Source organism: Hyla sarda, chromosome 8, assembly GCF_029499605.1.
Source record: "Hyla sarda isolate aHylSar1 chromosome 8, aHylSar1.hap1, whole genome shotgun sequence".
Lineage (NCBI taxonomy): Eukaryota > Metazoa > Chordata > Amphibia > Anura > Hylidae > Hyla > Hyla sarda.
This window is the reverse complement of record NC_079196.1, coordinates 71,370,051-71,384,680: the sequence shown is the minus strand read 5'-3', so window position 1 is coordinate 71,384,680 and position 14,630 is coordinate 71,370,051. Positions and strand designations below refer to the sequence as shown.

Here is a 14,630-nt window from a genome sequence, read left to right as displayed (position 1 = left end):
AGGGCAGAAGCGGTCCTCAGCAGGCTTCAGTGATGTCATTCCTGCTGGGAAATTGCACTAGCTGGGAAATATATTTACGTCCTGCGCCGGCTCCCGTGATATGAAGCGGGATCGCGCCGCGATCCCGCATCATATCGCGTCTGTCCCGGCGCTCATCAACGGCCGGGACCCGCGGCTAATACCACACATCGCCGATCGCGGTCAAAGCGGACTGCCGCTTCTAAAGTGAAAGTGAAAGTGACCCGGCTGCTCAGTCGGGCTGTTCGGGACCCGAACAGCTGACCGGACACCGGGAGGGCCCTTACCATCCTCCTCGGTGTCCGATCGGCGAATGACTGCTCCGTGCCTGAGATCCAGGCAGGAGCAGTCAAGCGCCGATAACACTGATCACAGGCGTGTTAATACACACCTGTGATCTGTGTAAAAGATCAGTGTGTGCAGTGTTATAGGTCCCTATGGGACCTATAACACTGCAAAAAAATTTTTTAAAAAAAGTGTTAATAAAGGTCATTTAACCCCTTCCCTAATAAAAGTTTGAATCACCCCCCTTTTCCCATAAAAAAAATAAAAGTGTAAAAAAAATAAAAATGTGGTATCGCCGCGTGCGTAAATGTCCGAACTATAAAAATATATCATTAATTAAACCGCACGGTCAATGGCGTACGCGCAAAAAAAATTCCAAAGTCCAAAAAAGCGTATTTTGGTAACTTTTTATACCATTAAAAAATTTATAAAAAGTGATCAAAAAGTCAGATCAAAACAAAAATCATACCGATAAAAACTTCAGATCACGGCGCAAAAAATGAGTCCTCATACCGCCCTGTACGTGGAAAAATAAAAAAGTTATAGGGGTCTGAAGATGACATTTTTAAACGTATAAATTTTCCTGCATGTAGTTATGATTTTTTCCAGAAGTACGACAAAATCAAACCTATATAAGTAGGGTATCATTTTAACTGTATGGACCTACAGAATAATGATAAGGTGTAATTTTTACCGAAATATGCACTGCGTAGAAACGGAAGCCCCCAAAAGTTACAAAATGGCGTTTTTTCTTAGATTTTGTCGCACAATGATTTTTTTTTCCGTTTCGCCGTGCATTCTTGGGTAAAATGACTAATGTCACTGCAAAGTAGAATTGGCGACGCAAAAAATAAGCCATAATAGGGATTTTTAGTTGGAAAATTGAAAGGGTTATGATTTTTAAAAGGTAAGGAGAAAAAACGAGAGTGCAAAAACGGAAAAACCCTGAGTCCTTAAGGGGTTAAAGCTCTGAAATTTTTTTTAAGGGTTGGAGGGGTGTTAGGAGTAGTTGGGGAACATAACCTGAGTTAGTTTAGAACAGTTTATTTGGTGACAGGTGCATTTTAACATCTGTTATTGGGACGGGGGACAACAGGCAACAATGGGTCCCAATGGATCCCATTGACTATAATGGGGTCCGTTGGGCACCGTTTTTTTTTTTTAGCAGGAGAAAAAGAACTTTGCATGCACTAATTTTTCTCCCGCTATTCTCCCCTTCTTTCCTGACGTCCGCTGCCTGCTGGGTCACAACAGCAGTGTTGAAGGGGCCTAAGTCATAATTTTTCAGTAGTTTGGAGGACAACACACAGAATCTAACACAGGCTCAGCCACTGTGAAAGAATAAGGTTAGAGTTGTAATGGCTGGGCTGTATGACTGAAATGCAGTTATGTGGAAATATACAGCTACTTGTCAGTAGTAGGGCTTATCTATACATATACGGGGAGATTTATCAAAACCTGTGCATAGGAAGAGTGGTGCAGTTGCCCATAGCAGCCAATTAGCTTGCTTCTTTCATTTTTAAAGAGGCCTGTGAAAAATTAAAGAAACAATTTAAATGGTTGCTATGGGCAACTGGACAACTTTTCCTCTGGACAGGTTTTGGTCAATCTCCCCCATAGACACCCATTAATGTGTGCTTACATGTGTTGTATGTTTTTTTTTTTTTTTCAGGTTTACATTTTTTGATCAGAAATGTTTGGGGACCTGTTTGAAGAAGATGAAGACTTCTCATTCCTTTCAAACAGTACAACCACTAATGGCAGGAAAACAAAACCCAAAGATTCTGAAATACTGGAACCAAGGGGAGAAACCAGATTAAGTGGCCTCAGGAACCAGGGAAGCACCTGTTACCTTAACTCCCTGTTGCAGACTTTACTCTTCACTCCAGAATTCCGAGGTACATTAGGAATATTTGAAGAATTGTAGAGGAAGAGTGGTGCAGCTGCCCATAGCAACCATTTAGATAGCTTTTTTATTTTTTATAAAGGCCTCTGAAAATGATCTAGGGCAGAGATCACTGTGCGTCCGGGAGTGTAGTGTACTCGTTCTAATGACCAGTGGGGGTATAAGCACTGAGCCCCTACCGATCAAAACTTTTGACAAGTTTTTAAATAACGGACACTTTTTAAGTTTTCACCTTTTCGGTGTAAAGAAGAATGGTTGTAGTCATTGGTAGTATGCAGAGAGCCTGGAAATAGGAAGGGATAGAAATAGGGCTGGGCGGTATGACCAAATCTGCGTATCACGGTATTTTTTTTACCTTTGGTTGGTTCCACGGTAAATAATGGTATTTCCTGCCCCCCCCCCCCCCCCAATTAATTATCAGCCCAGCGCTGCCCCCATCGGGGTGAATACTCACATGTCACCCGCTGCCCTCCTCGTGCTGTTTGTTGCCGGCGCAGACGCAAGGTAAACAAAATAAACTTACGCATGTTTCGACGTCTGCCTTACGCTAGGGACGGGAACGTCGGACAGCCGTCAGCCTATCATCAGTCGCAGCGATGTTCCGCCTCGGCCGCTGATAGGCTGAGTCCACTGTCATGTAAGAAGCTCTGGGCGGCTTCTTACATGACAGTGGGCTCAGCCTTTCAGCAACCGAGGTGGAACATCGCTGCAATGCATAACATATAGTGCAGGTACACCATATTATCCATAATAAATATATACTAGAAACAACTGACAGGCTATCTCAATTTCTATATTATCCAATGCTAGATTAAAGTAAGTTTACTGTATTAAGATCCCAGAAATGTTACCGTGAGTGAGCATTTTTGATTCATACTCATTGGTGATTGTGTTTCAATAGAAGCCCTTTTTGCCTTGAGCCCTGAAGAGCTTGGATCATTAGATGAGAAAGATGTCCCAAATTCCAAGGTACTATCATTTTCCTGCTGTGTATTCATTATAAGAGGGAATGTGTCCTGTTTTGTTTATTGGACTGTGTATTTAAATTGTACTAAATGTAGAACACTATATAATAAGAATACAGTGACATCCAGCTCCCATCGACCCTTGCCAGATGCCAAAAGGACACTCCTATGGCATCCAGTTGGCATACGACAATGCACACTGCCAAGCAGTGTGTATACACCCTATAAAATGCATCAAGTCATTACACTGTAGATAAGCTAATTTATCTAAAATGTCCAGTGTCATTTGGAAAAACTTTTTACATGTCCTAGCGACATGTCCAAAGTTTGGATCAGTCAGGGTCTGATTGTCCAGACCCTCACCATTCAGAAGAACGAACCAGGAGAAGTCTGTGCTCAGTGCATTCTCTCCTGGCTCCATGTCACAAGTTTTTCCAAATGACAGGTACTCTTTAAATGGGCACTGTCAGATACAAAAACTTTTGATATGTTGTAAAGCATGTATAACCAATAGGTTTTGCAATTGCTTTCATTAGAAAATTTTCAGTATTTTATGCAGAAAAAGCCAGTCCCACAGCTGCCCCCCCCCCCACCTGCCTGCTTGGACACATACTAGTCCTGCTGTGTCCATGCATCCTCACCTATGTCATGGACACACTTCCTTGATTGACAGCTGTGAGCGCAGGGCTCACAGATGGAGGAAAAATCCTCCCACTGTCACCTTGTGTCCCGCTAAAAAAATCCTCCCACTGTCAGCTTGTGTCAGCTTGTATCAGTGAGGACAAGCTGGGAGTTGTAGTTCTGCTAATGCTAGGGGAGATGTGTGCAGACAGCATACTGAGGGAGGGGGCGGAGACCTGCACAGTGAGACCACGCCCCTCCCTTTGAGAATAATTCAGAATAGTGAGTAATAAAAAATAAATAAATAAAGGTGCTAGACACATAAAATTAGATGTACATGGTCAGGATTAAGTACTGAGTAATATTTTAAAAAAATATGTTTTTTGTTGAATGTGACGGGTACACTTTAAGGGTCTATTTACACATACAGTATCCTGCTCATATTTGAAGTTGCAGATTTGAAGCTGTGTTCAGTCATTTAATTCCACAATAGAAGAAAGTGTGTTGGCACTGCCGCTTACCAGTGACCGCGGATAGTGTGAACTGCTTCCAACACGTTGGAGTCAAGGCTGGGCTGTGCTCGTACCGGTGCTCATTCCCACAGAGACAAAAGTCCAGTAATTCCAAAAGTAAAGATGGAGGGAGGCACTCTAGAAAGCAACAGTGTTTTATTCAGGTATGGTCACAGGATACAATAAAGGCCAACTGGCTATTTCACGCACACCTACGCTTAATCATGACCTATGATCATTGGTCATGATTAAGCACAGGTGTGCGTGAAATAGCCAGTTGGCCTTTTTTATTGTATCCTGTGACCATACCTGAATAAAACGCTGTTGCTTTCTAGAGTGCCTCCCTCCATCTTTACTTTTGGTGTTCAGTCATTTAGTTTACATTGAAATCTGCTGCATAACATCTGCAGCTTCAAATCCTGCTCATCAAATATGCTCAGCATACTGTACGTGTAAATACACCTTAAAGTGTTTTACCATGATTGACTTTTCACAGCAAACTTAATATTTTGTTAGGTTTAATAAAAATAAAAGTCTGCCTCTAAAAGATAATGCAAACAAATCCTTATTTATTTGGCTCTGTCTTCTTTTTATCCTCTCCCTGTTTTATATAAAAATCTGTGTGGTGGGCAGAGCTGCAGACTGTCACATGATTTGCTTTGAACACCATTTCCCAGCAGTCATTAGTTCAAAAGTTCATTCCTATGCTGCGCAGTGTAAGCCATCCATCAGGAAAATGTAATCTTCATAATGGTAAAGTTATCTCTCCTCTCTCCATACAGAGTCATTATAGCGAATAATACCCTTCCCTGCCTAGTGAATTTAGTGTTACAGACTGTAATATAGACAGTTGGAGCAGTACATAATGTTATATGACTTATATTTACCTCATCCTGGCCAGTGAATATTCATCCAGACTTCCTCATACATATTTACTACAATGTAATATACTTCCAGAAGGGTTTGATAGCTCAGTATAGCAGCTGTATACTGCAGTCTATATGACTGTATATTCACAGTGTGTGAGGAGATCAGAGCGAATAAGCATGCCTGATCAGAAGACAAAAACTGCCTTCAGGATGTAGACCATGGCAACAAGCAGAAAACGAGACACCATCTAGCCTATAGTGATAGAGCTGTCTTTTCATGATATACTCAATATAGAAGAGAGAAGATTGAGAAATATCCCCAACTAATTTAAAGTTGACTGAATTATTACAATATTAGGGCAAAGGTTTATGTTTGCTCGATTGTGGCTGTACAATTTATTCCATGCTGTCTTTTTCTTTTCTCTTTAGTTCATGATCTGGGGAACCATTGCATGTGTCTAGTCAGACCACACCTGTGATCCTTTATATATCTGCATGCCAGCTTTTGCAGCTATCTGAACTTTCTGTCTGGTGTATTCATTTATTTTTTTTGTCAATGAGTGGGAGGAATGTTATTAGAAGGAAAATCCCTTTAAAGTGCAAGGCATTCGCATTTGTTAGTTACCACTTTGGCTTATGTTGTATTTCCTTGCAAGATCACTTTAAGGAACCAGTCACCTGATTTGTACAGTAAACCACCATCATGTTAATTAGCAGGTTGTTATACTGCTGGGGAATAGCCTTTTAGACATAGCCATATCAGATGTGTCTGTTTCCATTTAGCTGAGTTTTGTCTGGGTAACTTGTAAAATGTGGAGACAATAGATGACTATGCTGCTATGAATGTCAGGAAAGAGATGTATCAGAAATATTTTACATGTTTTGTCAGCTGGCTTATTTTTTCGTAAATTTCTCTGGACATATTGTTCTTTTCCAGGTTCGAATCATTCCATTGCAGTTACAGAGACTGTTTGCACAACTCCTCCTGGTGGATCAGCAGGCTGCCTCAACCTCCGAGCTTACAATCAGCTTTGGATGGGATAATAATGAGGTCCTCTTGACTTTATGCATTGGTTTGGTGTTCGTTTCTTTTTATAAAAAATAAAAAAAAACAGATGGAAAAAAAGATAGAAAGATGAGTGTCACATATCCGTTATAGACGCCAATGGCATTCCTGCCATTTTTTTTTACTCTACTTCCTAAAACTTAATTTCCTTTAGAATTATTTGCAGACTTTCTGTATTCCTTTCCTGTATGAAAATATAGCATGTAAGAACCATTTGTTGATATTGCTACATTTGGGAGATTTATACTTTCTCTGATTCTTAACGTATGGTCCATTAAAATTTTCATCAACTAGTTTTAATTTGATGTCCCTCATTATGTAGTGCATCTTGCTGCTAAGAGCTGCAGACACTGTTGGATAGATTTATTAAAAGGGTACTCTGCCCCTAGACATCTTATCCCCTATCCAAAGGATAGGGGATAAGATGTCAGATCGCCGGGGTCCCGCCGCTAGGGACCCCCGCAATATAGCAAGCAGCACCCACCTGTAACTGCTTCCGGAAGCGCTGGAGGATCTCAGGCTAACTGCTCCCGACCAGGGGGACGGAAGATCGTGACGTCATGACTTCACCCCCATTTGCCGTCACGCCCCGCCCCCTCAATGCAAGTCTATGGGAGGGGCGTCACGCCCCCTCCCATAGACTTGTATTGAGGGGTGGGGTGTGATGTCACATGAGGGGCGGAGTCGTGACATCACGATCTTCCGTACCCCTGGTCGGGAGCAGTTAGCCTGAGATCCTCCAGCGCTTCCGGAAGCAGTTACAGGTGGGTGCTGCTTGCTATATTGCGGGGGTCCCTAGCGGCGGGACCCCGGCGATCTGACATCTTATCCCCTATCCTTTGGATAGGGGATAAGATGTCTAGGGGCGGAGTACCCCTTTAAAGTAAACTGTACCTCTCCTGGAGCTGATCGTGGTTGCCAAACTTATAAAATCACCTTTTTGTTTCTTAGCTTACTGTCAAGGAGGCGGATCCAAGATGCTCAAGTGTCACAGCCTAGTGTCTGCAACTTTTATCAGAAAATACAGCTGACAGATGCCCTTTAAATGTTCCCCTCTGTGTTATTGACAGTTCTTTATCCTTCTTTTCTTACTTTGACTCTTGCAGGCAACTGGCCAGCATGATGTCCAGGAGTTAAACCGCATTTTGTTTAGTGCCTTGGAAAGCTCTCTGGAGGGCACTTCTGGCCATAATCTCATCAAGAACTTATATCATGGCACAATTGTTAACCGTATCCAATGCCAAGAATGTGGACATGTCAGCGAAAGGCAGGTGAGATCCACTGGACCCTCGTTGACTACGTTCAAGATAGCCTACCAAAAATTAGCTAAAACTACGTTTAAAAAAAGTAGGCCTCAGTATGACTTTGATGGAGAAACATTTTATTCCAAACTTTTACTTTTGACTGATGAGGGAAGTTGAGTATTAATACATTATATATGTTGTCCCATAAAGGTAAACCTGTTACTGCCACCTTCTATTATTTATTTATTGGCATGAGCTGTATGTGCTTTTTCGTTTTCCTTTAAAGGGGTACTCCGCCCCTAGACATCTTATACCCTATCGAAAGGATAGGGCATAAGATGTCTGATCGCAGGGGTCCCGCTGCTGGGGACCCCCGGGATCTCGGCTGCAGCACCCACCTGTTGCGGCTTCCGGCAGCGCTGGAGGCTTTCATCCTAACACCTCATGACCATGGTGACGGGAGATCGTGACGTCATGACTCCACCCCCGTGTGACGTCATGCCACGCCCCTCAATGCAAGTCTATGGGAGGGGGCGTCACGCCCCCTCCCATAGACTTGCATTGAGGGGCGGAACGTGACGTCACATGGGGGCGGAGTCGTGATGTCACGATCTCACGTCCCCGTGGTCGGGAGCCGAAGCCACCAGCGTTTCCAAATGCCGCAGCAGGTGGGTGCTGCAGCCGAGATCCCGGGGGTTCCCAGCGGCGGGACCCCCGCGATCTGACATCTTATCCCCTATCCTTTCGATAGGGGATAAGATGTCTAGGGGCGGAGTACCCCTTTAAGGTAGGGTCACACATGCAGCTACCCATTGACTTCAGTGGGTAGGAAAATACGCAGCAAAATACGGCACGTGTAACCCTACAGTAAAGGATGGCATCTTCAGTAGCTAGTGTGCTGAGATTTTGTAGTTTGTTTTTTGGCCGCATGTTTCACTTGTGAAAAATCTCAAAACAGCAACAACTTGCGGTGCAAAATGTGCTCATTACCACCTGATGATTGAATGCGTGGCACACTACCGCTGTGTGTGATATTTTGTCTCTACCAGTTAGTAGACATTAATAGTAGGCACTGTGGAAAAGAACTTGACCAGCAAAGACAAGAGATCCATGTTGTTGTCCAATTAATAACTTTTTATGCATGAATAGTGGGGGAGATTTAACAAAATCTGCCCAGAGGAAAAGTTGCATAGTTGCCCGTAGCAAATTTTCCTCTGGGCATGTTTTAATAAATCTCCCCCAGTGTGTTTAAATAATGTAACAAATGTGCAAAACAATCTACCGTGCTCTTTAATGACTTTTTAATTCTTTCTACCTATACACAGGAAGATTTCCTTGATCTTACAGTAGCTGTGAAGGACATGAACAGTTTAGAGGAATCTTTATACAGCATGTATGTGGAAGAAGAAATCTTTGACGGAGACAACCTGTACCGCTGTGGGGCCTGTGACAGACTTGTACCTGCTGCCAAGGTACCGTGCTTCTTTTGTTTAACCCCTTAAGGACCAATGCAAATAAACCTGTACGCCCCTGAAAGACCAGGCCTGTTTTTTCAAATCGGGGATGTCTGTCTTTATTAGAGAATAACTCTGGTAACATTTAGCCAATCACGATAATTCTGACATTGTTTTTTTGTCACAAGTTGTCCTTCATGTACATAGTAAAAGTAAGCCGATATCATTTGTAGTTTTTTTTTACAATGCAAAAAATCATGAAATTTTTACAAAAAATTAAGATTTTTTGCTATTTTAACACTAATAGGTTGCACATATTTATACTTACTGACCAAATAGTTTAAGAAACTTATACTTTCAGATGTCTACTTTATTTTGACGTCATTTTTTAGTTTTTAATTAACATTTTAAATTAGTTAGAAGCCTAACAATTTAACTTGAAATTTTGAAAATTTGAAAAGTACATCTTTTTTTATGTGCTATGCAAGGTTTGCAGAAATTAAAAGGTAGTAGAACATAGGAACACCCCCCCCAAATGACCCCATTCTAAAAACTAGACCCCTCAAGGTATTCGCTAGGGGGTACAGTGAGTATTTTAACACCATAGTTTTTTGGCAGGAATTATTACAAAGTCAGTGTTAAAAATTGGAAATTTGCAATTTTTCACAAATGCATCATTTGGGGGGCATATTTTTTGTACATCACTTCTGATATTGAAAGAAATGCACCCTATATTTTATTTAGCTGCTTGTCCCATGTTCGGAAATACCCCCGCTTTGGCCATATATGGTTCCTTGGCCGCGTGGTAGGACTCAGAAGGAGAGGAGCGCCATTTGGCTTTCAGGGCAGAACAGTACCCCCACCCCCACAAGTGACCCCATTTATATACCGCACCCCTACAAGTTATTGGCTGGACCAGGGACCTCTCTGATTGGTCCTTGGTCGGCTAGCAGTATAATGCGTCTGTCTGTGACAGTTAAGGCTCCTGATGAATATATCCGCCATGTTGTGGGAATAAGCACCCGCTCATGGCGAATATATCCATCACTGCTGCGGCTGGGTTGCTCAGTGTGTCCGCTCATGACTGCTGGCGGAAAATCCGCCGCTATGAGTGGACACACAAAGCTACCCAGCCGCAGCAGCAAGCTCATTACCGTGACTGCTGCATAATGTGTAGGATCACATGGTGGACATCCGCAGCATATTACATGCTGCGGATGTCCGCCAATGCGATTCTACACATTATGCATTTTTTTTTATTAGATTAATTTAAGAAATGTATTTTTAATATATATATATATTTTTTTATACTTTTATTACATTTTTATTTATTTTTACACTTTTGTTTTATTTATTTACTTATTTTTACACTTTTTAATGCTTTGGAATACTTAGTATTCCAAAGCATTGCAGTTATATGCTGCCTGCCAGTTTTAACTAGCAGGCAGCATATCAGGACGTGCCTCTGGCACGTCCTACAGGCAATACCCAGGGCAGACCTGGAGGTCTTTGTAGGACCCCCGGCTGCCCAGGTATGCAGCAGCACCCCGCGATGCTCCGGGGTGCTGCAGGAGAGACAGAGGGAGCCCCCTCCCTCTGTCAGAACTCCTTACAGCGCGCGGTCACTTCTGACCGCAGCTGTAAGGGTTAAACTGTCGGGAGTGAAGTGAACTTCACTCCCGGCAGTGCGGCAGGCCCCGGCCAGCCGCGTATTACACACAGCACCCCGCGATCGCGATGCGGGGTGCTGCAGAGGAGACAGAGGGAGCCCCCTCCCTCTGTCATAACACTTACAGCCCGCGGTCATTTCCGACCGCGGCTCTAAGGGTTAAAACTGCCGGGACCGAAGTTTACTTCGGTCCTGGCAGTGCAGCAGGGTCCCGGCTGTGTGATACAGCCGAGTCCTTGCCGCGATCTCGTGGGTGCACTGGGCAGCACCCACGAGAATAATGGACGAGTATACACGTCCTGGTGCGGGAACGGCCGCCAACCTGGACATCTATACTCGTCCATGGTCGTTATCGGGTTAAATCAGGTTTTTACATATTTTTAGGCATATTTTTGGTGATTTATATTTTTTCTTCTAAATTTACTATCTTATATTTTATAATCATTTTGAAAATTTGCAGTTTGCTTTCTGGCCACTAGGGCTAAGACTAAGCTTAGATTTTCAGTTCTGTGCAGATCATTTCCCAGTAATGCCTTTCTTTACATCACATTACATTACAGTGAAAGGTGACATGGAAAATGTTTCAGATCTTTCCATCCTCAGTGTTTTGGGGGGGAGGAAACTATTTTAAAAGTTATTGCTCTTGTTATCACAGGATCCATCAGGCAGAGCAATAAGCCCTATGGGACTCCCATACTTATGAAATTGCTCCATCTTTGTACGGAAAATCATAACTGATCAAGAATTTGTTGGCTATGTGACAGATTTAATGAGTAGACATAAGTAAGATTCAACATTGAATTTGGCTTTAGTCTTGAAAAAGTAGTTCCACTTTCCAAGTGATCGAGTTTTCCAGGGAACCTGGGGAACTTGGAAAGCAGAACCTTTTTTTCAAGACTGTGAGAATCGATTACAGCGTTCTTATTCGCTCCTCTCTATTTTAAGGTCTACAATCAGAAGTTCCTGCTTGTGCTTAAATGTTTATTCTGTTATCCTTTTGTCTTTACAGTCGGCCAAGCTGGGAAAATTACCACCCTTCCTTACAATATCTCTTCTGAGGTTCAACTTCGACTTCACAAAGTGTGAACGGTATAAAGAGACTTCACGCTACTCCTTCCCTACACGCCTCAACATCCGCCCATTTTGTGAGCAGGTTTGAAAGGGGTTAATTTTTATTTTCAATTTTGTTTTATGAATTTGAATGTGCAAGAACATCTGCATCATTTATTTGGTTGCCTGAATTGTTACCTTTAGTTTGCTAATAGACATAGTAAATTACACTGCTCAAAAAAATAAAGGGAACACTTAAACAACACAATGTAACTCCAAGTCAATCACACTTCTGTGAAATCACACTGTCCACTCAGGAAGCAACACTGATTGACATTCAATTTCACATGCTGTTGTGCAAATGGAACAGACAACAGGTGGAAATTATAGACAATTAGCAAGACACCCCCAATAAAGGAGTGGTTCTGCAGGTGGTTACCACAGACCACTTCTCAGTTCCTATGCTTCCTGACTGATGTTTTGGTCACTTTTGAATGCTGGCGGTAGCATGAGACGGAGTCTACAACTCACACAAGTGACTCAGGTAGTGCAGCTCATCCAGGATGGCACATCAATGCAAGCTGTGGCAAGAAGTTTGCTGTTTCTGTCAGCTTAGTGTCCAGAGCATGGAGGCACTACCAGGAGACAGGCCAGTACATCAGGAGACATGGAGGAGGCCGTAGGAGGGCAACAACCCAGCAGCAGGACCGCTACCTCCGCCTTTGTGCAAGAAGCAGCAGGAGAAGCACTGCCAGAGCCCTGCAAAATTACCTCCAGCAGGCCACAAATGTGTATGTGTCCACTCAAACGATCAGAAACAGACTCCATGAGGGTGGTATGAGGGCCCGACGTCCACAGGTGGGGGTTGTGCTTACAGCTCAACACCGTGCAGGACGTTTGGCATTTGCCTGAGAACACCAAGATTGGCAAATTCGCCACTGGCGCCCTGTGTTCTTCACAGATGAAAGCAGGTTCACACTGAGCATGTGACAGTCTGGAGACGCCGTGGAGAATGTTCTGCTGCCTGCAACATCCTCCAGCATGACCGGTTTGGCGGTGGGTCAGTAATGGTGTGGGGTGGCATTTCTTTGGGGGGCCACACAGCCCTCCATGTGCTTGCCAGAGGTAGCCTGACTGCCATTAGGTACCGAGATGAGATCCTCAGACCCCTTGGAGACCATATGCTGGTGCGGTTGGGCCCTGAGTTCCTCCTAATGCAAGACAATGCTAGACATCATGTGGCTGGAGTGTGTCAGCAGTTCCTGCAAGAGGAAGGCATTGATGCTATTGAGCATATCGGGGACATCATGTTTCGTTCCATCCGCTGCACCACAGACTCTCCAGGAGTTGGCGGATGCTTTAGTCTAGGAGGACATCCCTCAGGAGACCATCCGCCACCTCTTCAGGATCATGTCCAGGCATTGTAGGGAGGTCATACGGGCACGTGGGGGGGGGGGTCACATGCACTACCGAGCCTCATTGTGACTTGTTTTAAGGACATTACATCAAAGTTGGATCAGCCTGTAGTGTGGTTTTCCATTTTGATTTTGAGTGTGACCCCATATCCAGACCTCCATGGGTTGATAAATTTGTCAGCACATTTAACTATGTAAAGACGAAAGTATTTCATACGATTAGTTCATTCCTTTAGATCTAGGATGTGTTATCTTAGTGTTCCCTTTATGTTTTTGAGTAGTGTAGTTACATAATGAATACTGATTTGTTAGCATTGGCTCCTTTTTAGTTTTTATTTTATTTTATAATTACTATGATGTGATTAACAGGAAAACTGCAGCTGTGTTTTCAATAAAAATTTTAAAGTGGTATTCCGGTATTTAAAATAATAATAAAAAAAATCATATACTGTTGGGAGTTAAATAAAATTGAAAAAGACAGACTCTGACAACCTCCAGGACAAACATGTTGTTGTACCTCGGCTATACTTTTTGGAATCTTCTCACTATGCGACCCCTTCACTAAGACTGTGTTCTATGTGATGGGTAACCTCTGACTTACTCTTAGGCCAAGCTCTCTTCTGTTGTGTGTTCGCGCCTATTTCATTATTGGTGCCTCTATGGTGTTCCCAATCATCGATTCTGGTTCTCTCTTTTTTGTTGTGATTTCCTTCTGTCTCTTCTCTCTCCCTCCCTTTCTCTCTCTTTCTTAATTTCTGCTTTTATTCTGCCCCAGCAATGTATGATTTTTTTCTTCCAATGCTGAAGTACCTCTCTAAAGATCAGGACTGCTTGTCAAGCAATATCAGAGCAAACTAAATGGAAAGGAGGGGACCCCCACCTTTCAGATATGTCATATTGTATGTATATGTCTCACATATTTCAGAAGGGAAACACCCTTTTAAATTGTGCTTGCATTTGTTTTTCCTCTCTGTTTGCATTGTTATCCACTGTGTATCTTTTCTCTTTTAGAATCATTTGGAGGATTCAGTGCAAATGTATGAGCTCTTTTCAGTTATCATACACAAGGGAGGATGTTATGGGGGCCATTATCATGTGTACATAAGAGATGTAGATGAGTTGGGACACTGGAGTTGTCAGGTAATTGTGTCTATTTCTAGTTTTAAATAAGTGACAATGTCAATGTCAATGTTAATGTGAATGGGTTGGTCCAATTTGTGTCCTAAAGCTGGCCATAGCATGGCATAGTCATTCAAGGGGTTCTCCGCCCCTAAACATCTTATCCCCTATCCAAAGGATAGGGGATAAGATGTCTGATCACGGGGGTTCCGCTGCTGGGACCCTTCACAATGTCCGTGCAGCACCCGGTATTCTAAACAGTATGCCACACCCCTCGTGATGTCACACCATGCCCCCTCCATTCATGTCTGTAGGAGGAGGCGCAACAGCCGTGGGGGGTTGCAGCGGCGGGACCCCCGCGATCAGACATCTTATCCGATTTCCTTTGGATAGGGGATAAGATGTCTAGGGGCAGAGTACCCCTTTAACCTTATAGA

The 14,630-nt window shown here is 43.2% G+C and overlaps 1 protein-coding gene across 5 annotated transcripts in view; it reads left to right on the top strand.

Moving 5' to 3' along the window:
• USP40 (ubiquitin specific peptidase 40) overlaps positions 1 to 14,630 on the top strand; it is an 81,783-nt gene that overhangs the window by 21,210 nt on the left and 45,943 nt on the right. For 4 of the 5 annotated variants that reach the window (XM_056536519.1, XM_056536517.1, XM_056536520.1 and 1 more), the window contains exons 2-8: positions 1,976 to 2,201; positions 3,111 to 3,178; positions 6,114 to 6,227; positions 7,349 to 7,513; positions 8,812 to 8,958; positions 11,619 to 11,762; positions 14,086 to 14,214. In XM_056536519.1, coding sequence (XP_056392494.1) covers positions 1,997 to 2,201; positions 3,111 to 3,178; positions 6,114 to 6,227; positions 7,349 to 7,513; positions 8,812 to 8,958; positions 11,619 to 11,762; positions 14,086 to 14,214 — 972 coding nt within the window. In that variant the 5' untranslated portion in view covers positions 1,976 to 1,996. The remainder of the gene's footprint in view (positions 1 to 1,975; positions 2,202 to 3,110; positions 3,179 to 6,113; positions 6,228 to 7,348; positions 7,514 to 8,811; positions 8,959 to 11,618; positions 11,763 to 14,085; positions 14,215 to 14,630) is intronic. The other variant, XM_056536521.1, reaches the window with a different exon arrangement.